The sequence below is a fragment of the Anguilla rostrata genome, chromosome 10 (genome assembly GCF_018555375.3).
Source record: "Anguilla rostrata isolate EN2019 chromosome 10, ASM1855537v3, whole genome shotgun sequence".
Classification (NCBI taxonomy): Eukaryota; Metazoa; Chordata; class Actinopteri; order Anguilliformes; family Anguillidae; genus Anguilla; species Anguilla rostrata.
The window spans coordinates 20,394,916-20,419,351 of NC_057942.1; the positions used below are offsets into that span (position 1 = coordinate 20,394,916).

Below are 24,436 nucleotides of genomic sequence, written 5' to 3' on the forward strand. Positions count from 1 at the left end.
AAAAATATGTCTTCGCCAAATGCTGTGGCTGCAACTCAACATATAAAGCATTTAGACATGATAAAGAAGTTTAGTTTTGTTCGACAAATATTGGAATGGGCAAGATCTATGATCTCAGTGACTTTGACCATGGTATGATTGTTGGTGCCAGACGCAATAGTTACGGCATCTGAGAAATAGCTGCCTTCCTGGGATTTTCACGCACTAGTCTCAAATTCAGAGAACGAAGCGATAAACAAAATCATCTAGTGAGTGGTAGTTCAGTGGCTGAAAACAACTGGTTAATGAAAGAGGTCGGAGAAGCATGGGCAGACTTATTCAAGTTAACAGAAAGGCCACAAATTCTCAAAAAACAGCCGTTTACAACCGTGGTGCGCAAAACAGTATCTCTGAATGGGCAACAGGAGCAGAAGACCACACCAGGTTCCACTCTTGTCAGCTTAGAACAAGAAGATGAGGCTACAGTAACCATGTGAACACAAAAAATGGATTATAGAAGAACAATGATTTCTGAATCAGTGAATGGCTTAATCTGGGACACGCAGATGATAGGACATAAATCCATGGATCCACCCTGCCTTGTGCCAACAGGGCAGGCTGGTGGTGGAGATGTAATTGTGTGGGGCACATTTTCTTGGCAGACATTAGGCTCCTTAGTACCACCTGAGGATCATCTGTATGCCACTGCATTGTGAGAACTGCCGAAATCCGTCCTGCTAGAGTTGGATAAGTATCTGCGTTCATTTGCTAATTACATACCGCGTTAGATTTAAACTTTTCCCTGTGTGGTAACTGTTCTTTGTTTTTAGGTTGTGTTAGGTTTCTATCTACCACTTTGATTCTTAGAATTGATAGATTGCCTACTTGGGCTTAGCGATTGCGATTATTGTACTATTACAGACTGTGAACCTGTGTAATCAGCGCGTTATTCGACTCAGGTTTTCAGTTGCTAATTAGGTACACTCGGAGCGACGCTAGCGTCGCTCCCTCCTAGTTTATGAGCCAGCTCCCCATTCCAGTCTGTGCTCTCCCCCTCAGAAGGCGCTTCCAGCGACGTGGCCCCCCTCGACAACGGAACCTCTCTAACCTCTGCTACCCGCCGCTGACCCCCTGTGAGAACTTCACGGTCACAGGGGGGCTATGGAACTGCCAGTCTGCTACGCGCAAGGCGGACTTCATTTCCGCCTATGCCTCCCTCCTATCCCTGCAGTTCCTTGCCCTCACAGAGACCTGGATCACACCAGACAAAAAATTCAAAATTCTACCAAACTAAAATTCATAACTCCATTTCTAACCCTCATCAACTGTTCTCTATTTTCTCCTCTCTCCTCAGCGTGCCACCTCCCCCACCCCAGTCTTCCTTCACTGCAGATGACTTTGCAGCATTCTTTGACGAAAAAATTGCAGACATCCGTAGCTCTTTTGCTCCCTCTGCGCCCAACGCCCCCCCCGCCCCCTCTGCGCCCCCTGCCCCCCCTGCCCCCTCTGCCCCCTCCGCCCCCTCTGCGCCCTCTGCCCCCTGTTTCTCCACATTTTCTCTCCTCTCAGACTCTGAAGTTTCCCAGCTCCTGCTCACCCACCGCCCTACCACCTGCACTCTCGACCTTATCCTCTCATCTCTCCTCCAGGCAATCACACCAGACATCCTCCCATTTGTCACCTCCCTCGTAAACTCCTCCCTATCTTCTGGATGTTTCCTCTCATCCTTCAAGAGGGCCCACATCACCCCGCTGCTGAAGAAACCCACACTAGATCCTTCAGTCATTCAGAACTAACGCCCGGTATCTCTCCTCCCTTTTCTATCCAAAACACTTGAACGTACCTCATCTAACCAACTCTCTGCTTTCTTCTCTCAGAACAACCTGCTTGACCCCCACCAGTCTGGCTTCAGGCCTGGCCACTCGACCGAGACTGCACTCCTCTCGGTCAGTGAGTCATTCCATGCCGCACGAGCAGCCTCCCTCTCTGTCCTTGTTCTTCTAGACCTCTCCGCTGCATATGACACTGTGGAGCACTCTATCCTCCTGTCCTCCCTGGCAGCAACAGGGATCTGCGGCACAGTCCTTGACTGGATTGAGTCCTACCTCTCTGGCCGTTCCTCCCAGGTTGCCTGGGCGGGTAAGGTATCACCACCCCGCCCCCTCGTTACTGGAGTTCCCCAGGGCTCAGTCCTCGGTCCCCTTCTCTTCTCCTTATACACCAGATCCCTTGGCCCTGTAATCTCTGCCCATGGCTTGTCCTATCACTCCTATGCCGAGGACACGCAACTCTTTCTCTCCTTCCCCCCATCGGACACACAGGTCCCTGCCCGCATCTCCGCTTGCCTGAGGGACATCCAGAGCTGGATGGACAATCACCACCTGAAGCTCAACCCGGGAAAGACGGAGCTAATCTTTTTTCCTGCTCTATCGTCTCCCCTCCTCGATTTTTCCATTTCCCTAGGGGACACCTTAGTGACATCATCACCCTGTGCCAAGAATCTCGGAGTGGTGATGGACAACAGGTTGTCCCTCTCCAAGAACATCGCAGCAGTAAGCCGGGCATGCAGATTTTTCCTGTATAACATCCGGAGAATCTTCCCCTTTCTCACCACCTACTCAACCCAGCTCCTGGTCCAAGCAATGGTTCTATCCCGCCTGGACTACTGCAACTCTCTTCTGGCTGCACTACCGGCATCTGCCATCAGACCCCTGCAGCATTCAGAATGCTGCAGCTCGTCTGGTCTTCAACCTCCCCAGACACTCCCACGTCACTCCCCTGCTCACTACCCTCCACTGGCTGCCTGTTATAGCTCGCATCAAATTTAAAACATTGGTCCTAGCATACCAGGCAGTCAAGGGATCAGCCCCAGCATACCTCCACAAGATATTCAAACCCTACATACCAGCCAGATCCCTCTGGTCTGCTACCTCAGGACGCCTGGCACCTCCCCCTCTTCGCACCTGCACTTCCAGAACACGTCTCCTGTCTGTTCTGGCCCCACGATGGTGGAATGACCTCACCTTCTATTCTCGGTCTGCACCCAAAACAAGAATTTGCAGGATAAGTGGGAAGGACGCCGAAGTGTTTCCCCTTCTGTCGACTCAGCGTGACTTTCTGGCTGTGTTTCTTTCTACTGGATATTGGTGGACACGTTCGGCGGTCCAAGAAAGTCACTCTACATTAGTGCTTTCCAGTGAATAACTGGGCATTCTGTCTGTTCATAAGCAGGCTCATGTGAACGCACTGATACAGACCCTCACACAGGAACTTCAGATGCCTCTCGTAACAGAACACCTGTACTTTCCTGCAGAAAAAAAAGGCAAAATCAAAATCCAGCTCATCTGTGCAATGTTCATAAATGACAACACATGGTCATAGCAATGACGGCAAATGATCACTTATATTACTGAAATGTTTATACATACTTATTCTAAGGGAATTAAATCATTTTTTTGACTGCATGGTGTCATAGCTTCACCCTCTACATACAGTCAGTCTGTTTCTAGAAACACACAACTGGTACATGCAAACACACGGATACAGACTTTGGCATGAGTACTTCGCAAGGTGCTTGTAGCGAGTTTTCCTCACAAAGAGTCTTCCATAGGAAGGACAGGTGTACTGTCCTTCAGAAGAAAGAGACAAAATCCAGTGTGCAAAAATCATTAATGTATGATTTAATGATTAGTGTATTAGTGTTGATACACATATTTTAACTGTTGCTGAACAGGTCAGACATGCTTAAAATATGAGGAAATATGACAATATTAATAAGGTTACCATTTTGAAAGTTCTGAACAGAGTTGTTCCATTTCTGCACACAGTAAGGAATTTAGATAGATAGATAGATAGTTATTAGTCCTTTCTGAAATTCATCTTGTGCCATACAACAACCACACACACACACACACACATATATATATATATATATATATATATATATACAATGAATAAGGAAATATTGGGTAGCATTGCTTTGAAATACATCTTATGTAATTTCGGTAAGGCAAGATAGCCTATATTGTTTGTAGCACCGTAACTTGGCGTCATTTTGATATCAATACTTTTGAGTAACTTGGCATTTTTGTACGTTGAAAACGTGTTTTTTATGAGATATCATATTATTATGAGAGTGAAAAATGCGAAGTGACCCTGTAAGAAACGGTTGTGGATTATGGCTATCCTTGTGTGAATTTGTACAGTCTGATGAGCGTGTACTGTTTAGCAGTTTTGGTTTGCTATATATGTAAAACAGTGGCTGTGACAAAGGGTGGCGTAAGTGTAAACGCAACAGAAACGCAGGTGAAATATGGCCAGTGTATGTACTCACGGATTTGACGGCCATCCAACGAGCCTTGATTGAGAAAAGAATCAGCAAGCCCGTAGAATTAGAACTGCCTAGGTCGCAACTTGTGTACCCTGCTGTCCTGCTCCGTTGTGTGTTATTTCGTGGAGATGCACTTTTAGTGTTTGTAAGGTTTATAAGGCATTTTGATAGGCTTATCTGCAGGTGGGAATCCTGTTAGCTGTTTAGCTAAGCTAGAACCGGAAAACTTGATAGTGGAGAATAGGAGCAGACGCATATGTCCCAGCAGGCTTTGCATATGAGAAAATAACAACAGTGTGAGAGAAATTAGGACGAAATGATGAAATTGCGTAGTTGAAACAATATGTTTTTAGCAGAATGGGCATGTAGGTGAAGGTTGACATGATCACAGACTATAGTGCGGAGTAAAGAAAGTGACCATGAGCGAGGTTAGTTTCCTTATGGAACGGTATATATAATAGTCGGTGTAAAACATCAACCATTAAAGTGGAGGCTTCTGTAACGTGTGAAGTCTATTGCACTGATGTGCTTTTCTCATGTTCAGTACTAGCAGTTATATTTATGAGTGAGTCATGATTCTACATGTAATGTTTTAATGGGGAGTTGCAGAACGTACATACATAGTAATTGTTTGTATGTGGCTAGATAGAGAACAGGGCGAGGTAACATGAATGTAGCAACGTGGCGTTTGCTGATAAGAAGGTTTTGTACGGTAGCCAAGTGAAGAAATATAGTTAGTAGAAATGGTACAGTGGTGAAATGGTGTGACTTTTTAATAAAAATAAATACATTTGCCCTCATGAAATGCATATGGGTGGCCGTGAGTGAGTTTTGGTAAAGAAAATATAAAAGCGTAAGAAAACGTTAGTGTAAAAGAGGAAAATATCTGCCTGAGGGCGAGGTAGGATTCAATCCTTCAAGCGGAGGTTTACCAGTCTGTGACTGGTTTTAAAGAAGAACACAGGCCAGTAAGCACAGAAGAGCTCCCGTTGAATCCATATGGCTTTGCAATATTGTAGCCGGTTAATAACTGAACGTGCAGACGGTACGTCATAATGCAGTGTATACGTTCGGTGAACGGCGGGTAGATATGGTGCAAAAGCAATAATTGAGCAGTAGTAGACAATTATTAGTGAGGGTAAAAGCAGGTTAAAGAAACATGTTCCTAGCTGGGCTTGAACCTACAACCCCATGTTCCCAAGACTGTAACCTTACCCACTAGGCCACAGGCAGATTAGCTGTTCAAACTGGAAATGTTTCAGAGTAAAAAGGTATGGGTATTTTGCGTGTGTATGCGAGTTTTTGATTGGGTCATGAGGATGAGGATTTGGCTGATGTCGGCAAAATGTCCAATGGGGAGACGTTGTTAGTGGGATAGGCGGCAGGAAAAATAAGAATCAGAAGAAGGAGAAAACGCACAATCCCCTTAGTTTGGGGCTTTATTGTGTGGACATGTGAAGTTTTTTATGAAATCTGTCTGTTGAAATGGGGTCAGAATGTACAGAATTTAATGTTTTTAAGGACTGAGTGTCTGTGGCAGTTGTGGTTATTTCTGTGGGGATCCCTGAAAAGTTCCAAACTCTCGGTGCTGTATAGGTATGGGGCATGCCCCCGCCAAGGCGTAACTTGGCGGGATGGCATACCTGCCATCCAAATTAGGGGTCCTACGAAGTAGGAACCCTATTGTTTTTGTTAGTATTATTATTAGGGGTCCAAGCAGAGAAGCTGGTGGAACCCTATTGTATCTGTTAGGATTATTATTATTATTATTTTTTTCCGCTAAAAGTGTCTGATGCTCAGCAACCGTAAGTCCTGGAGCAACCAAATTTGGCAGGTGGGTTCCTATGGGCCCCCACTACTCAGGCACTAAAAATCACGTACGTCGGCCAGATGGTGGCGCTATAAAGGGTTTTGCATGAAAGGCCATAACTCCCACACCATAAGTTAGATGAACACAAAACTTCATCGACCTATGCATCTGAACATGCTCTACAACTTTGCCATTGGCACCACCTATGTCCGCCATATTGTTTGCCCGCCATTTAGACTTTTTAGTTGAGGCGTGGCAGTTTTCTCCGCTAAAATGTCTGAGGCTCAGCAACCATAAGTTGTAGACCAACCAAATTTGGTAGGTGGGTTCCTGTGGCACCCCACTACCCAGGCACTAAAAAACACCTATGTCGGCCAGATAGTGGCGCTATAACAAAGGATCATACTTTAAAAGGTCATAACTCCCACACCGTAAGCCAGATCAACACAAAACTTCATCGACTGATGCATCTGAATGTGCTCTACAACAACACCTACGTCCGCCATATGGTTTGCACACCATTTGGACTTTTTCATTAGGTGGGGTGCGGAAAAGCTGGAGCTCCAAATCTAAACGATTACGACATCGAGTAAACTTCTTTACGGCAAGCGACAACCATGGCGACGCAAGTAATCCGACACCGTAGGTCTAGTTTTTATCAGTGAAAGGACGGTCTGACACTGCCACCTAGCGTGCATGCTAGGATAGGCTACCCAAAAAAAGCTTTCTGAGAGGATGAATAATTACTTTTCTTTGGCATGGATCCATTTGAAGACAGTATCGGATGAGTTTGTTAAGTCTTTAAATCTCTCATTATGGTGAGAAAAAGCTAAACCATTTTATTGGTAGTTTTTGAGTTTCTGTGCAAACGCCCGAAAACACACTGGTATAATAAAACAATGACGGTAATACATATATAGTCCGCTTCGTTCCGTTGCTACCAAAACATAACGACCTACAGCTGCAGTTTCTCGCTGCAATTACTAATATTGAATATAAACAAAAGACGCAATTTATGTTGTAGTCTGCCAATGTCTAAATAAATAATACGGTCTATTTGAAGACAATATCGGGTGAGTTCGTTTAGTCTTTAAATCCGTCATTATGCTGAGAGAAATCGTATTCTCAATTTAATCTCTAAATTGACTGTAAACTTAGGGTTGTAACTAGGTAGTTGTTTCGTAGGTGACTTAAGTCGTCTTAACTATTGCTTGTATTTCTGCATAGACTGCGTTGTTGCTGTTCTTGTAGTTATTGTTAATCAGTTTAACCTATAGGGTCCAAGTTGAACCATGCGGTTGTTCCCTGCTCTTAGAACGGTAGGCTGCTGCCCTCTAGGGTTTTCGACACACTTGTTCCTGGTTATGGTTATACATTTTGTTGTACGTCGCTCTGGATAAGAGCGTCTGCCAAATGCCTGTAATATAATGTAATGCAATATTCCGTAGCAACAAGATAAACCCGACATTAGCCCTAAAATATGCCAATACAGCAGTGAAAACGCTGCTCACTCAATAACGAAATAAACACAACAATTTTTTTTAATTATACCATGTCATTCTACAGTCAATATCTGGGACTAAACATTGAATAAATATACAATCTTACCATTGGTTTTACGCGTAGAGATGTCCCTTTTGCGACTGAATGGTCATATATTGTCTTGGACAATCCGTTTGTGATTCCTGTTGCTTACGGCGTTGTCGCCGTTTTTCGTACGATTTGGCTTCATTGACAGTTCATTTATTCAGTAGGTGAGAGTATAAGCTTTCTAACGATGTATAACATGTATGATTTTGCATTTGGAATAGCATTTTATAGTTCAGCGCAACGGAATATTTCCTTATCGCATTCACTTGCGGATTCACTGTGGCGTAGCATAAAAGACGATTCACCTAACTAAACGTTGTCAACGATTTTCATAATTTCTTGTAGAGTAGCCTACTATTATTATTGAGGACTTCAGGGCTTAGCTAAGCCATTTCTTTGCTGATAGACCTATCTGAAATCGTTTTCTGACGCAAAACAGAAGCGGATAGGACTTTGTCATTGATTTTCGGTCTCTATACTAGGCTACTAAACACAGATAAAATGTCATGTTGCTATGTAAGTATTACTGCTCAAAATATTTCGGTTATATACGTTCTTTTCGTTATATACGTTCTTTTTGAAATTGGGTGTCTTTAAATAGGTTAGTGGCATTATATAATGTGGATTTTTCACACTGCAATGTAAGCGTTAGTGTAATAGTTTTTGTGACCCATGGAACAGTGATGACGAGAGTGTTGGAACGTTGCTAAAATGTGGTGGACGGTTGAAAATTATTTTCGTCCCATCTCCATCCGTCATTAGGCTATGCTGAGAAATAGCTAAACCATTTTTATTGATAGTAATTGAGTTTCTCTGCAAACGCGCGAAAACACGCTGGTATAATAAAACAATGACGGTAAATATAGCCTATATATGTAGTCCGCCTCATTCCGTTGTTACCATAATATAACACACTTTCTTGTGTCTACAGCTGCAGTTTCTCGCTGCACTTACTATTGAATATAAACAAAAGACGCAAATGCTGTAGTCAATGTCTAAATAAATAATAAGGGATTCTTCGCGCAGCACACATGCTAGCAGGAATGTCCAGTTGATTTTTCGTTTCGTTTTTTTTAATGTCGTATTTATTAGGCTATATGAAATATGTATTATTATCCTATCTGTCTCTGAGGCGCTCTGAAATGTGCATTCTCTGCTAAACTGAGCAATGGATTGGAATATGTGTCTGACGTAGTGTTGTACGGTATACCAAAACTTCAGCACTTTATCGGTACTTAAAAAAAAAAAAAACGGTTTCGTTTTTGAATTTTCTGACGTTCGGTAGTTCTGCGTCAAATGTAAAAGCCAGGGAAATGTGCCTCCCGCATTACTGATTTAGAGGATGAAAAGTGTAGTTTGTCAGAATCTTCGCTAGATGGCAGTAGCAACTAAGGTTGCCAAGTGAGGTGACCTCCGCTTGTGCATTCACTTCCCTGATACAGCGCAAGCTTTGACTCAGTTCACTTCAGTAGCAATAGGTGTTCCAATTTGGAAATATTTTATTATAGATAGATGCTTTATTGTTATTAAAATATGCTGTTTTAAAATCTATTTAAAGGTGAAAGACCTGTTTTAAAGATTATTTACTTTACAACTGTTTAATTTTTGAAATATATTTAACATGTTTTTCTATTGTTCAGTGTTGTAACACTATAGGCCTATGCATATTAATATGTTGAAGAGACTTCAACTTACAGGTTGTTAATCAACCAGGTTGTTAATAAACCATGAATTAGAAAATGAGGTCAACCCTTGTGAACATTACGTTTCTGATCTATTAAGGTAATTACAGTATCGTTAGGTACCGCATTAGCACCGTTTAAGTTTCAAGTATCATTTCAGTATTGAGTATCGTAATACTAAACCTGGTATCAGTATCAAAGTCAAAATTTTGGTATCGTGACAACACTAGTGTGACACCTTTTTTAGTTGCGGCGCAGAAACACTGCAGCTGTGCATGCACACCAGACCATCTAAGTGTTATGACATGCCATCTAAGTGTTACGACATAGTAAAGGCCTTGACGGGAAGCGGCAAGGACACATCCATGGCGACGTAACTAAGTCATCCGACAGCGTCTCTTAGCTCAAAATTGGCCATAAGTCATCAATATATCATACGATCATCATGATATTCAGTAGATATGTTGGGTGAAGGCATATGATCATGAGGACAAAGCCATTTTAAAATCACTCCATAGGGGGCGCGATGCTGCCAATGCTTGGACCCCTTCCAACGCCGCTTGCGGCTTTAATTATTATTATTATTATTATTCTTTTCCTGGAAATGGTCAAATAACTCAAAAAGTCCTTGACCAAAAATGATATAAATTACCTGGTCGAAACTAGAGACCATGAGTAACTATGCCAGAAAGAATGACCATGATTCCTCCATAGGTGGCGCTATAGTAACTGATTCAAAAAGCAAATTTCAAAATGCCGGCATTTCCACCCCGTTTGATGAAAATTCATGAAACCAGGTGTACTTGTGTCATTCCTCATGAGGAACAAATATGCCTCAAGAACCCATAAAGTCCGCCATAAATTTTCCTGCAGATTGAAAATTTGGCAAAACGTATGAAAAGTTTCTTCTAATGAACCGTAAGTCCGATTAGTCCAAAATTGCCCACGTACATGTATGGTGCATGTCTCCCTATAGGGTGTTAACAGCTAAGAGATCCATTCCAAAATGGCGGAGAAACTGGTACTAAAAAAAGAAAATCTGGCCACGAATTTCACGTGATTATAACTTTTTACAACAATAATCTAGGGACTTGAAACGGACTGGGCATGAAGAGGACACTACCATGTTGTACCATGTCCACGCAGTTGCAGATATATCAAAAAACATGGAAATTACAGGAATTTGAAATTTTGGTGGAAAGCTAATGTAAATGCTAATATAATGCAAATTTCAAGTGCTTATAACTTTTTACAACAATAATCTAGGGACTTGAAATGGACTGGGCATGAAGAGGACACTACCATGTTGTACAATGTTGGCACAGTTGCAGATATCTCAATAAACAAGGAAGTTACAGGCATTTGAAATTTTGGCGGGAAGCTAATGCTAATATAACGCTTTAAAACTGATCTTCTCAGAAACGCTTTACCTGATTTCGTCCCCATCGCACATGTGCACTCTTGGTTATTCTCTCCATCTAGGGTGATAAGGACAAGTCGTTTTTTTAAAAATTGTGTGATTTGTGGCGTGACAAAGTTAGCACTTTATGCTAATGCACATTCATATTTCAAAGTATTGTTTCTCATGAACAGGAAGTTGGATCGTCTCACGCACGGATATGTCGATTGTCCAAAATCCTGAAATCTATGCCGCTTGGACTCTTTTCTACTTCGCCTTGTATTGACCCGGATTGGACATGTTTGTAGGGCCCCGCATTGCTGCTTGCAGCTATATTTTCTTTTTTTCTTTCTTTTTTTTTTTTTTTTAAATATATCAAATCAGACATAATTTTAAAAAGTAAGTGGAATTATCTTAACTAAATTTCATTTGGAGATCTCAATTCACCCTGCACCACACGGGGTCCTTTTGTTTTGCAAATTAGCAACTGGTGGTGTAAATCAGATGGACAGGAGCTTCGGCTCTGAAAAAACTCTAGTGATACTAAGATACTTGTGACCTGCCAGCAAGCTTGGTACATACAGCCTGCATGTTTCCCCAAAATGAATGTTAAATAAGAGGGTTTCACCCCAACCATATTTGCAAACATGTTGGCTTATTTTGGGCAATTGTCATCAGAGTTTCAATTGCGCTTTGTGAATGGGAACAATCACATACATTTGATTTCACCTGTATCAAATTTTGGAAAAACCTAAAAATTAAATTTCTATTCGCTGAATAGCATCACCTATGTGTCATATCGGCTGCATATATAGGAATGGATTACGCAACAAAAAAAAAAAAACGTTTCAATGCGAATGATTGTACAAAATGTTTTTGTCACTAAATAAACAGGTGATTTTTTATGTAAGCTAGGGATTACAGACTGTTCTGTTGGCTTGTTCTGCAGAGTGAATCCACAATCTATAGGCTACCAGTCATTATGATATTTGGCCTCGCTCACGTAATATGTGTAGGCTATATCTAACATTTTTTTATTTGTTCAGCATTCGGAATTGAGTTTGCGTTTTCGAGTTTTGCGAGGCTGTCATCAAAGAAATTGATGAAGAGTGTTATGTTAGGCTATGTATTGCTTGAAGAGACATAGACAATCGGGTATGTAGTGTACTGTTCATTATCTAAATAAGAATAATTAATAAATAAATTAAGAGCAAAATGTCAAGCTAAATAGGTGATATAAAACTCATTTACATTTGAGGCCAAAAGTTTACATACACCTAGGCTAAAGACATTCAAACTCAGTTTTTCACAACTCCACATATTTCATGTTACCATACATTTCCTGTGTTAAGTTAATTAGGTTATCTACTTTATTTCAAAATGATAGACAAGAGACAGATTTATTTCTACTATAACAGCTTTTCAGTGGGTAAAAAGTTTACATACACTTTGTTAGTATTTGGTGACTTTGCCTTTTAATTGCTTAACTTGAATCAAACACTTGGGGTAGCCTTCCACAAGCTTCTCACAATACTTTTCCAGAATTTTTTCCCATTCCTCCTGATAGAACTGATGTAACTCAGTCAGGTTTGTGGGCCTCCTTGCTCGAACACACTTTTTTCAGTTCAGTCCACAGGTTTTCTATGGGATTCAGGTCAGGGCTTTGTGATGGCCACTCCAATACTTACACTTTGCTGCCTTCAAACCATTTTGTTACAACTTTGGAGGTATGCTTAGGGTCATTGTCCTGCTGGAAGACCCAGTTGCGACCAAGTTTTAACATTCTAGCTGATGTATTCAGGTGTTGCTTCAGTATTTATAGATAATCCTCCTTACTCATGATGCCACCTATTTGCTGAAGTGCACCAGTCCCTTTTCCAGCAAAACACCCCCACAACATGATGCTCTCACCCGCATGCTTCACAGTTGGGATGGTGTTCTTCGGATTAAAAGCCTCACCCTTTTTCCTCCATACACAGCACTGATTATTATGGCCAAACAGTTCAATTTTTGCTTCATCTGACCAGAGAACACTCCTCCAAGTGATTATAGTAAATGCTAAATTAGTTTCTATAGTGCTTTTTCAATCCATCAGCCATTCTATTGCCAGACATTTTCCTACCTTGGTAGCCAATCAGCATCTTCTCCCTATTGTCTAGTGGGGGAGGGGGAGAGCTCTGCAACATCTAAACAAAGTGATGGGTCGAGTTGTGGAATTGCGAGGAGGACCAACTGGAATGTAGGCTAGGTCTCTGTCATTTCATTGCAGCTTAGAGCACATGCTGTTGTTGTCCGTTTTAATAATATCATTAAAACCCCTTTCCTCAAATATCTTGGTTTCAGTTAATTTATCCGCAATTTATCTATGATAGAACAATAGCCTACAATGTGAATATAGTTTATTCAATATGTGAATTTAGTTATCATTGTCTCAATTTTTAGGTTTCAGCATATAGTAGGGAGGTCAAACTTGTTTTGGCAATTTTCCAGAAAACATATTTTGACAGTTTATTTTTCATGCATAATGTCAGAAATGCTAAAGTGTAATCAAATAACATATAAATCGCTAACTTGCCATAAAATAACATTTGTTTGCTTTAATTTTTAAAATTAACTGCTTCCCTCTTCCCACTAATCACTCTCGTTGAAGGGAAACACAAACACATCATCGTCGGCCCAACTTTTAGGGTGGGGTTAACTTTTTTCCCGATAACCAATATTCAGGGGTATTAGTACAGTAAAATGAATTTACTGCAAGCTCTTTTCAATACAGGAGTGCAAATATGATTTGAGAGATGTTTGTAAGTTTACTGTACAAAAAGCTAAAAAAAAGGGATTAAAAAGAGATGTATTTCTATTGTTGGGGTTAAATTATGGAATAATGCTAATATAAATGTAAGAATGTGTAATTCGCTTTTGGTTTTCAAAAGAATGGTTTATAAAGCTATTTTTGAGGGGTTACAACTGTGAATGATTTTTATTTTATTATTATGTTTATTTTCGGAGGGTAGCTTAAATTGATAAGAATGTAGGCTAGGCATATATAAGCATTATGCTTCTGCCTGTGCCTTTTCAGTCACTACCTAATACATAGATTGATATTGTTGACTTGTTTATACTGTCTAGACTGTTTATATTTATTGTATTGTGTGTGATGACTGAATAAAAAATACTACTATTACTACTACTACTTAATCATAAATATTGTTATGGGATCTGAAATTTAATTAAATATGTATTGCCACTACTAAACCACTGACTAAATCTTGCAGCCATCTTTTTCTTCACTTGGGGGATTTGGTTGTGTAGAAATGAAACAAAATTTAGCTGTTAATGTAGAATATGACAAGGGTGCACAGCACACCAGTCCACAGCCTGTCAGAGCGGAGTTAGTTGTCCAGAGAAAGTAAACAAAAACATGATGGCTTTGTTTTTTCCAAAAACGAATGTTATCTCCAAATCACAGAGCTAAGCGTTCCTCTAAGGATGGCAAGTCACTCAGAAATACAAGGCGGCTTGCCATCAATTACAATTTTTCTATAGACATCAATGCAGTATAATGAAAGGTCTCCTTATGAAGTAAAATGACCCCTACTGTCAGAACCCTGCAAGTATTTCCCTCTGGCCGGCATAAAAAGTGTTGCAATTACTACCTGATAAAACCAAAGTGCATAAAAATACCCCAAACTAAAAGCTGAGAATGTGCATATATATATATATACACACACATATTTCATGTTACATCCATCCCCTTAGACCAGTGTTTCTCAACCCTGGTCCTGGCAACCCATGAGGGCAGTCAAAGAATGGTTCAATATTCAAATGCTATTCAAACTGCAAAAAAAAAAAAAAAAAATAATAATAATAATAATAATAATAATAATAATAATAATAATAAAAATTTGAGCATGAAATTTAGCATTCAAATTTGAAAAAAAAGAAAGAAATGCAGCGTATCGTTATCGTAGCCGTCTCCTTTTCAACTTAGCCTAAACCTCGCATTTCAGCCTCGCCTCAGTTGAAAGCGGAAGTCACTGAGTGATTTGGGTCGTTGTGATGCTGTTACTTGACAGACATGGAACTTTCATTTCAACCCTGGTTCCTTGAGGAAAATTGCACAATTAAAAGCCAGAAAGTTGGTAAAATTCGGGCATGTATTTTATATTTGAATATACTTAAACGTGTTTTTTTTTTTGTTTTGTTTTTTCCAGAAGGAATATTCAAATGTTATTTTTGGCCAATGTTGAGAGCCCAGGGACCCACTGAGCATGCTTTTGCTCCAACCATTATAATAAGCCCTGTATTGTAATGAGCTGCTCATTTTTCTTAATTAGACACCAACTCTCCTTAATCAGACTTTTTACATCTATCGAATAACAATTTACCCTTAAAGCCACATTATGCAAAAAAAATAGCTGTGTATGCCCTAAAAACAAATGTCCCATATTCACATCCCAGGAATTTTAATTGAACAGACCAACTTATGCTTTCATTTACTCTGCTGTGTGTACCATATGTCAAATAATTCCAATTGAAAGAGGTTCCATTGTTAATTGATTCAGTTACAAACTGACAAATGAAATCAGTCAGAAACCTGAAATTATCTGTAAAACGAATGCCAGTTTACTGACAGCATATGACAAAAGCCAAACCTGCATTGCATTAAAATAAGTTTAACCACACAATTATGGTAGAACTTAACCGCATATTCAACAACCTTATTCATCAAGGGAACCAGCATACATAATGTGTCCTCAAGACAAGGTTCAGAAACACTACCTTATACCTCAAAGACAGTGTCAAAAGGATCAGGCACAAGAAGAGAATGGGTTAACCAAATGAGTATGTATGGAGTACGTTATACGAAAGAAACAAAAACCAAGGCAAGGCAACTTCCACAATCCAAACTGGGAAATGATGAGTGGAGTCACCCCAGATGTAGGAAGCTGCCCTTAGGCCTGTGCCTTGGGAAATTTACTACTCTAGTCCAACTGTGTAGTTCCCAGTCCCTCGTTCATTATCCCTCATACAATTTTACATAAATACTCAGACTCATTTTGTGAATAACCAGACTTAACACCCAGAATCAATAAAAAAAAAATTCAAAAATAAAAAATAAATAATCGCTGCATTTAGCATTGGTTACATTTAGCACAGGGTATCATCTCCAGACACTGGGACAACAAACATTGAGCACAATGTTATAGGCTCACAGGACCATGGAGGAATTCACACATACACACAACGGGGTGTAGAAGGGTAAATACGCATACCATATTGCTCATCTCGGCTGACTTTTGGAACAGAGGTGGGGACATCTGAGGACTCAGCCTTCTGCACCATGACGATCTTCGGGTTTCTTTCCGCTGAGACAGAGATGAAGTCTGGGTATGCTCTGGGCTTCTTTGGCATCCTTGAACTGTACGTTTGTTTACTACAGAGAAAGGACGTTTCTCAACACTCACTGTGGGAAATAAATCAGAAAGGAACAGGACATCACAATCAGCTGCACACTTTTAGTTAGACGTCATCTCTGATGTTTTGCATACTGCAAAAGTTACTCCTCAGTTTTTCCCACAGGGCTTTAAAGTTGAGGATAATTTCTTCTCAGTTATACTGTCTGTCTACAGCCACCTCAATCGGAGCAGCCATGCTGGCCAAGCCATGCACACAGACTAACTGAAGCTAAGCAGGGCTTGTTCAGGCTTAGCCTGGAAACCTCCTGGGAAAAACTATATGCTGACGAAAGTTGAGTTGGACGAACAGTTTGAAAAACTATTAAGATAACCTACATAAAGAGTAGTATCAATGCAATTCCTAAAATCCAGGTTCTGGGAGAAAATTGCCATCAAACAGACTTTTTAAAAAATGTATTTATTTTTAACAAACTACGTTTCATTGGCAATCTTTCAGGATTTCATCAAACACCTAGCTCCCAAGACTCGTCTCCCCTGAACTACTCGTAAATCAGATTAGGTTGAAAACACTTTGGCTCAGAAGTAAGGTGTTTACATCAATGATGAAAAAATCATATCTTTTTGTTTGGTAGCAATCACAAGTGATCATCATAGAATAAGGCTAAAAACATTGTAGAAACAACATCGATTCGAACTGCGTCTGATTTACATTGGTTTACTATTTCTGTTCTTGTTTGTTTAAAGTAAGCTCGGTAGCTACTGTGTTAGTTCTGTTGAATAAATGTGGGCAACATTCTGAAATCTACAGATCGTTTGCAATGAAGCCAACAAGCAAATAAATCGATGTTCCACCCAGAAACTGATCATCCATTGTATGATATCAAAGTGGAGCAGTTGCCACTTACTTCGCCAGTATGCAGATTTCCAGTCAGTTTTGCTCGCTAAAGAGCAAGATGAGTTCACAACTTCCAGCAACAACAAAGCAAAGCTCTGGTTTAAAACTGTAAAATGGCAGAGATATTATAAAAACAATATCGTGTTTTTTTTTTTTGTTGTTGTTTTTTTGTTTTATTATAGAAAACAAGTTCTGTTTAGCGTTAGCTTCACCACGGCGAAACAAACCTGTGTGGAACGTTGCACAGTCATGACGTACACATCAGCCCTCAAAGATCGTTTGTAAAAAGACTATGCACTCCAATATAATGGAATAAATTTTATTTTTACTGCAGGAACAGAGAAACATGTAAAATAAACATATTTAAATAGTACAAGAACAATATATTACGGGAATAGTAAATAAAAAATAAATACAAAGGGGATGGCTGAGACTAAAGGTTACATTATATAGCCTATCAGATGGATTGGACATGATGGTTTTGGAGGGAATGTGCAAGTTTATCTATTATTCAAAACAATTCTCAACTACAACAGGATTTAGATTGTTACAGATTTACGTTGTAAGTGCTGTAATCAATGAAGATTTCATAAGAACTAGTCTACCAGTTCTGGAACTACTCTCAGCCAGGGTTAATAAAATCTGATGAAAAACACATTTTCAACGTACAGAAATGCCAAATTAATCACACAGACAAAGCACTGTCCATAAGTCATTCATTAAAACCAGTAAAATCTAGGCCAGCCATTAAAATTATTAATATCAAAATTACCCCAAGTTACAAGAAACAATATTGGCTGTCTGAACTCACACAAAGTAAACAAGCTGTATTCCAAAGCAGTGCTACCCAATGTTTCCTACATTGTTTCAAGTAACTTGGCCCTGTATGTACATGTATTCAATACATTAATGGGGCAAACATATGTGTGGATAGGTCAGTAAGAGTCAAGATTGATTTAACAGACTTCAATATGTCAAATTTTTTATCTGTACCTATGTATTCATTGAAAGCACATAGACTACCGTTTCAGGGCAGGCACCGTGTCCATTTTGTCTGTGTATCCAAATATCCTGAAATTAGCTACTTTGATCAGATTACTTTGTTATTGGCAGAAGATATAACTAAATGTCCAATGGGGAGAATTCCTGATTGTGGGACTGGGTCATTTGTGATGATACTATCAGCAGGAAATAGAAGGATAAACACATATAACTTTGGGGCTTTATTGTGTGGAAGTGAAGTTGTATCTGAATTATATATTTTACATGAGGTCAGAAGGTACAGAAGTTAATGTCCTTTAGCGTGTCGTGTCTGTAGGAAACCCTAAAAAATCCCAAACTGTCAGTGCTGTATAAGCATGGGTATGCCCCGCCAAGCCATAACTTGGCAGATGTTGGGGGTGACATAGCTCAGGAGGTAAGAGTGGTTGTCTGGCCCTGGGTGTGTCAAAGTGTCCCTGAGCAAGACACCTAACGAGCTGATTGGTACCTTGCATGGCAGCCTTTCACAGTTGGTGTGTGAGTGTGTGTGTGAATGGGTGAATGAGAGGCATCAACTGTAAAGCGCTTTGGATAAAAGCGCTATATAAATGCAGTCCATATACCTGTCTTCCCAGTAGAGTGGTTTAGAGTGGTTTAGCATTTTTGGCTGGACCGCAACAGTGGGGCCAGCCCTACAAACGCGAATGTCTGTGACTGAGTGATGAAGTTACACCATTGGTCGGCCAAGTTATGAAGTTACACCATTGGGCGGCCGGATCACGTGTGTTAGGTCCAGCTATATACTAGGTTTTAACCTGGTCTTCTTTTGTTTTTTTCTCCACAGTTACTACTTTTTACAAAACCACCACTAGGTAGCAAATATGAGAACTCCATAGCTGACTGTTAAGCAGTGAACACGCCCTTGCTGGGGACTGGCATGGCATGCTGTGCAGACTTAGTCATTTCCCACAGTAATAGATAAAAACAAGAGACGTGCGCTACACAGCTAAATTGTTTAATTTTTAGCTAAATGCTTTCACAGCTTCACAACATACTGCCCCAATAGAGCAAAACAAAGCCTCATCTATTATTAGGCAAACTTTGAACACTGTCTCTTGAGTAATGTTTTATTTAGACTGATCATCACAGCAGACTATAAAGCATGCACATCCTTGCTTGAAGAGATATAGAAAATCAGGTATGTAGTGTAGGGCTGCAACAACTAATCGATGACGACAAAACCAACAATAAAAATTCATTGGCAACAAATCTCTTTATCGATTAGTGGGATGAAAGTTTTTACAATTTTTATGAGGGCTGTGTTCCAAATTATATAGCTGTGTCCTATTTAGAGCGTAACAGTCCAAATCGCACCGGTCTGGATAGAACACTGGTCTTGCACATTGACCGCGTAGTCACTACATTACTTCCTTGAGAGAATGGAAACGCATTTGAAAGATGGCGGAGGCGGAGACGGCAGTTGGTGGAAATTGTGTGCGACCTAAATCTTCCAAAGTAAGGGAGCACTTTGCATTGAAGAATTCAAAAAGTTGAATTTGTGTGGCACAGGACAGGAGCACAGCAGTGATGCACGAGCACCTGAAGAGAAAGCATGTTGAAACTATAACAGGATGAAGTGGGCGAAGCACAAGAAGTTAATACAAAATCCTTTTCAAAAGAAACAAGCGAGTTATCGACTGCTTTTCAACAAGCTCCATTTATCACAAATTAAACAAGTTTAGCTTCAATGCTTCAGTTTTGTTTAGAAAATTTTGTGGTTTAATTGCATGATGGCACCACAATTACTGGTGGGCAGTACTTCTGCACATGTAGTTTGTTTATAGTCTTAATGGCACATTACAGTGACAGCTAACATACGATAGCTCACTAAGTATTCCCTGTCTTATCTATGTTTCTGTCCCTCTCTACTGATGCACCATGCCATTAATGGTAAACTGTCAAGATATGTATATATCCGATCAGTTAAATTTCCCTTTTATTCTTCTTAGTGCATCCCCAATGTCCATTTATTGTAGTAGTGATGTAGTGATAGTGATCAGTATTTGGCCTTTACATCAGCAACTGTTAACTAATACAATGTTTCTTAAGCTCGGTCCTTAATGGGTACCATGGTATAAGCAGGTACAACCACAGAATACAACCAGAATTTTAACAAGTTCTTAATTTTTCTTACTTAGGTGCTCTTCATGTTAAGAGGTATTATTTGCCATCTTAAGCCACATTACATCAGAAATAGCTATGCATGCCACAAAGAATAAAAGTCCGATATTCACAATGTAGTATACTACAAACAATTTACGTAAGAGAAATATTTTAACAGATCAAATTCAAGACTGAGTTTGAATCAAAAGGCTCCTAACTGGTAAAAGCATGGACACATCAGCACTAAAACTAACCATTTGTGCATAATGAATAATTAAAAAGACAAAGCAAATGATGACAAGCCAAACCTCCAATGTATTAATAAGTTTAAAGAAAAAAATTTAGCCAGCCTTAGCTCAGAGCTTGTGGACATACTAACATTTCTGCATTGCAATGCTGTGTAACCACTCTACGTTCATAGTCCAGCATTGCTGAAACCATTTGATGTGTTGAAGCCATTCAATGTAGTAATGCCTGTTAACATTTTGTTTTATTTTTTATCTTCATTATTCATCTAAACAGTCAAGCTCCTTTTAAACTGTAGACTTGAAAATAACTTTTTTGACTTTGAACATTATAAAGACATGCTGCTATATGCACTTTATAAAGACCTTTATTAGTATGCACTGATGCTTAATAGCATACATTTGTATAACCAGAAACAAAAGTAAACATTCCATAAACCTACTAATCGATTAATCAAAAAATAATCGGCAGATTAATTGATTATAAATATTGTTGTTAATTTCAGCCCTAGTAGTGCTTATAACACAATATACCCAAAACTAACCTGCCACATGCTTCTCAAACTTTGGTGTATTGGTTAACACATTGCCACTCCATTGTATTCTAGGCTATGGGCTCTCTCTTGAGCGTAGGCTTTCTCAATTGGTTTTTTATTTCTTTGTTCTTTTTTCGTTAAGTTTAGACATATTGATAAAACAAATAATTTTATTTAGTTATTCATTATTTAATTAAGCTTGGGATTGCAAAAAGATGAATAGAAAATATATATATATTTTATTTCTTTTTGTTATATACAGACATAGCCATTACAAAACAGTAGGCTACAACCATTTAGAAAGTATAGCAAAAAAAGAGCATGGCCATTTATAAATTATTGTTGGCTGGGTCTTTAAATGTCCTCAAATGTAAAGGATCTGTCTGGGCTTCCTCAGAAGTTCATTAATCCGCTCAATGAACATCCTCGTTTCGCGGTCACCAAACCCAGGAAACTTCTCCGCCAAGGTGTTCAGTAGGTATTCTTGAAGGTTTCTTGGCAGTTCCCACTTTCCGGCTGTGCCGCTCCAATTGGTGTTGCAACACCAAGAGTGGTACTTCTTTGTGCCGACTGCAGCCTGGAAAAGGTAACAGCCGTAGCGATCTGGGCGTCCGTCGGACAGCTGGCTGATCTTCCGCTCTCGCTGTGGTGCCAGCTCAGGGATGACCATGTCAGGGTGTTGTCTCTTGACCCAACTGGACGGGCTGCATTTTGACGGAGTTGATGGTGTTGTTTTCACGGGCAAAGTGTTGTGGCACGGAAGAGTTGCCAGTGCTGGCGGAATCCGTGCAGCTGCCAGCTCCTCCACTAGTTTCTGGTTTTCCGCCCTGAGCTCAATGAGCTGCTTCTGTAAGTCAGCCTGTAGCGATTCAATTTCAGCCTTGTGACCTTCTTCGATGGCAGAAATCTTTGTTGCTGTTGCTCTCCTCTCTGCTGCCAGATCCTCTTTTTTCTGGGCAAGGAAATAAGACAGATGTTCTTCCTTGTTGTCTTTCTGCCCAGGGACAGCACACAGTACAGAAAAGAAAAGAAATAGTCCATGAAACGGGTGTTGTTTATGAGCAAGATACTCCACTTGGTTACAAAGCTGTGAATGCATTTGACTAAAAGTTAAACTAAATTTAGCTGTTAATGTAAAACAAATCAAGGGCACACAGCACACCAGTCCCCAGCCTGTCAGAGTGGAGTTAGTCATCCAGTGAAAGCAAACAAAAACATAATGCATTTATTTTTTCACAAATACAAATCAGATATCCAATTAGATATCCAATTAAAGAGCAATGCTTTCCTCTAAAGATGGTGACTCACCCCAAAATGCAACGCAGCATGACGTCAACTACAATTTCTCTTTAGACATCAATGCAGAATAATGGAAGTTATCCTTATGAGGAAAAATGACACACTGTTGTCCCTACTATTGGACCCCTATTTCCCTCTGAACAGAAAAATGCATGCAATGCAGGTAATTGCGTCAAATGAAACCCTAAACCACTGTACCATTGTGAATGAAGTTCTGCTAAACCAAGTCCTTACAAACCAGGTACAGCAAGAGTTTTCTAGTCTAAACAACATCAAATAGCCTTGTAAACCACACAATATACTGTATTTTGTGTACTCAATGCATTATCTATTTAAACTGATGCTTTTAAATATAGATTCTTACCTGATTCCTTGTAATTTCTGGAACGTCTTGCAAAGTATGTGTCTTCTCCCTCTGCAGTAAAACAAAAGATTAATAGTCTTAAAAGTCTTTAAACACTGAAACTGTTCTAGTTTGAGACTTATGCCACACAAGTATAATGTCTACAGAAGCAAGAATAATGTATGTCACTGATACGACCTCTGTCGAATATTTTGTGCTTTTGTCCTTTTCTCTCTGCTGCGTGGGTGTGTGTATTTGACCAGTTCAACTTCATTTCTCATCTAATTTGTTTGCCAAGTGCAGTTTATGTGTTTGACTGTTTTGTTAAATTCGACCTCATCTCTCGTCTTGCCCTTCTGTTTACTGTATAATAACTCCTGTTAGGGTGGTCCCAGCTGGATTGCTAATCCTTCCATGGGGAAACTATTTTGTTAATTTGCTTAGTTATTTTTCCTTTGTTGTTTCTGAAGGCGACGCAGGGTGGAATGTTAGATCTCTCTGGGGTATGCCATTTGGACTCTGGGTCTTAGTCTGCAGACTCATTGTCCTAAAGTTGAGCATTTAAAGCCCTCCCAAACAGAGCAAACCTTCAAGGATATGATCTAGATAGTTACCCTACAAACACACTACGTAATGACAACGTTGCACTTTGGTCGTAATTTGGTAAGTCGCAACATTACCAACAGGTGACGTTGTCACAACATTGCTCTATGGTCGCAAAATAACCAGTCAGAATTACATAAATACGATGTAATTTAATAACGTAACAATTACGTTATATCACAGTCCACATCCTTACTTCATTTGAAACGTTACTGGTAGGTTGTCAGAACGTTTGTAAATGACGTATTGGCTTACAGTAAAATATCTATCTGTCTGCGCATTTACGCTTGGACCGCTAACACGTTATATCCAATGCAGGGTTTATTATTATTATTATTATTTTATTTATTTATTTATTTTTAAATATAGGATATGATGGATAAGCAGGTATAGGGTTCTAGGGTTGGTTGACATGGATAGGGATTTTATAGGACTAGGTGTAAAGCATGGAGGATAAAATATAGTTTAGGGTGAAGGGATTTTTGAGTGTAAATCTATTGTCTGATACACACTCTGGAGCAGAAGGTGGCGGTAATTCACCAATAAGCAGTACACCACCCGCTGTAAAACAAGACGAAGACGTTATATCCAATCACATGCGCATATTGCTGTGACGTGCTCTTGGAAGAAGGTCGCTGTGATTTCAAATTTTCCGTGGGAAAATCTGGGTTTGATGGCGTTCCAGAGCAGGTAAGTGTTTCATTATGCCTTTATATTTTTAACTGAATGTATTAATGCAACAATACTGGATGCCAACCGCCGTAAAAGCTAACAAGAAGAAGAAATGAATGCATTGCAGACCTTTTCAGTTATTAGTATCTGCAATGTAATGTTGGAGTCCTACTTTCAACATGCAAGTTTGCAGTTCCTGCTGAATGTTGCTAATGCTTTAAGTTAGCCGATGAAATGGTGATATTCAGACCTGGCGTCTGTTTGGGACTAATTTGAGTTAGTGTTCTGTTAGATAACATATTTGCTAGTTTGAGTATTTAACGCTAATAGTCCAGTGCAAATGTAATGTAAGACCAGCTAACATTACCTAGCTGATCTCGGCAATGGCCTGTTTAGTTGGCTAACAATTGAGCTAATTTGACATGAACAAAGGTGCTTTACCGACCGCCGTTTATACATGCCCTTTTAGCTAGCATTGTTGCCAGCGCCTCT

General features: G+C 39.8%; 2 protein-coding genes across 9 annotated transcripts in view; both read right to left on the minus strand.

The window, feature by feature from the left end:
* LOC135233752 (uncharacterized) overlaps positions 1-16,251 on the minus strand; it is a 45,596-nt gene extending 29,345 nt beyond the window's left edge. For both annotated transcript variants that reach the window (XM_064297608.1, XM_064297611.1), the window contains exon 1: positions 16,064-16,251. The gene's annotated coding sequence lies outside the window, so the exon portion shown is untranslated. The remainder of the gene's footprint in view (positions 1-16,063) is intronic.
* A 1,156-nt stretch (positions 16,252-17,407) lies between these two features.
* LOC135233747 (uncharacterized) overlaps positions 17,408-24,436 on the minus strand; it is a 789,909-nt gene continuing 782,880 nt past the window's right edge. For 6 of the 7 annotated variants that reach the window (XM_064297597.1, XM_064297596.1, XM_064297602.1 and 3 more), the window contains 2 exons: positions 22,691-22,741; positions 17,408-22,021 (listed from right to left, as the gene is read on the minus strand). In XM_064297597.1, the coding sequence (XP_064153667.1) occupies positions 21,392-22,021; positions 22,691-22,741 (681 nt within the window). In that variant the 3' untranslated portion in view covers positions 17,408-21,391. The remainder of the gene's footprint in view (positions 22,022-22,690; positions 22,742-24,436) is intronic. The other variant, XM_064297600.1, reaches the window with a different exon arrangement.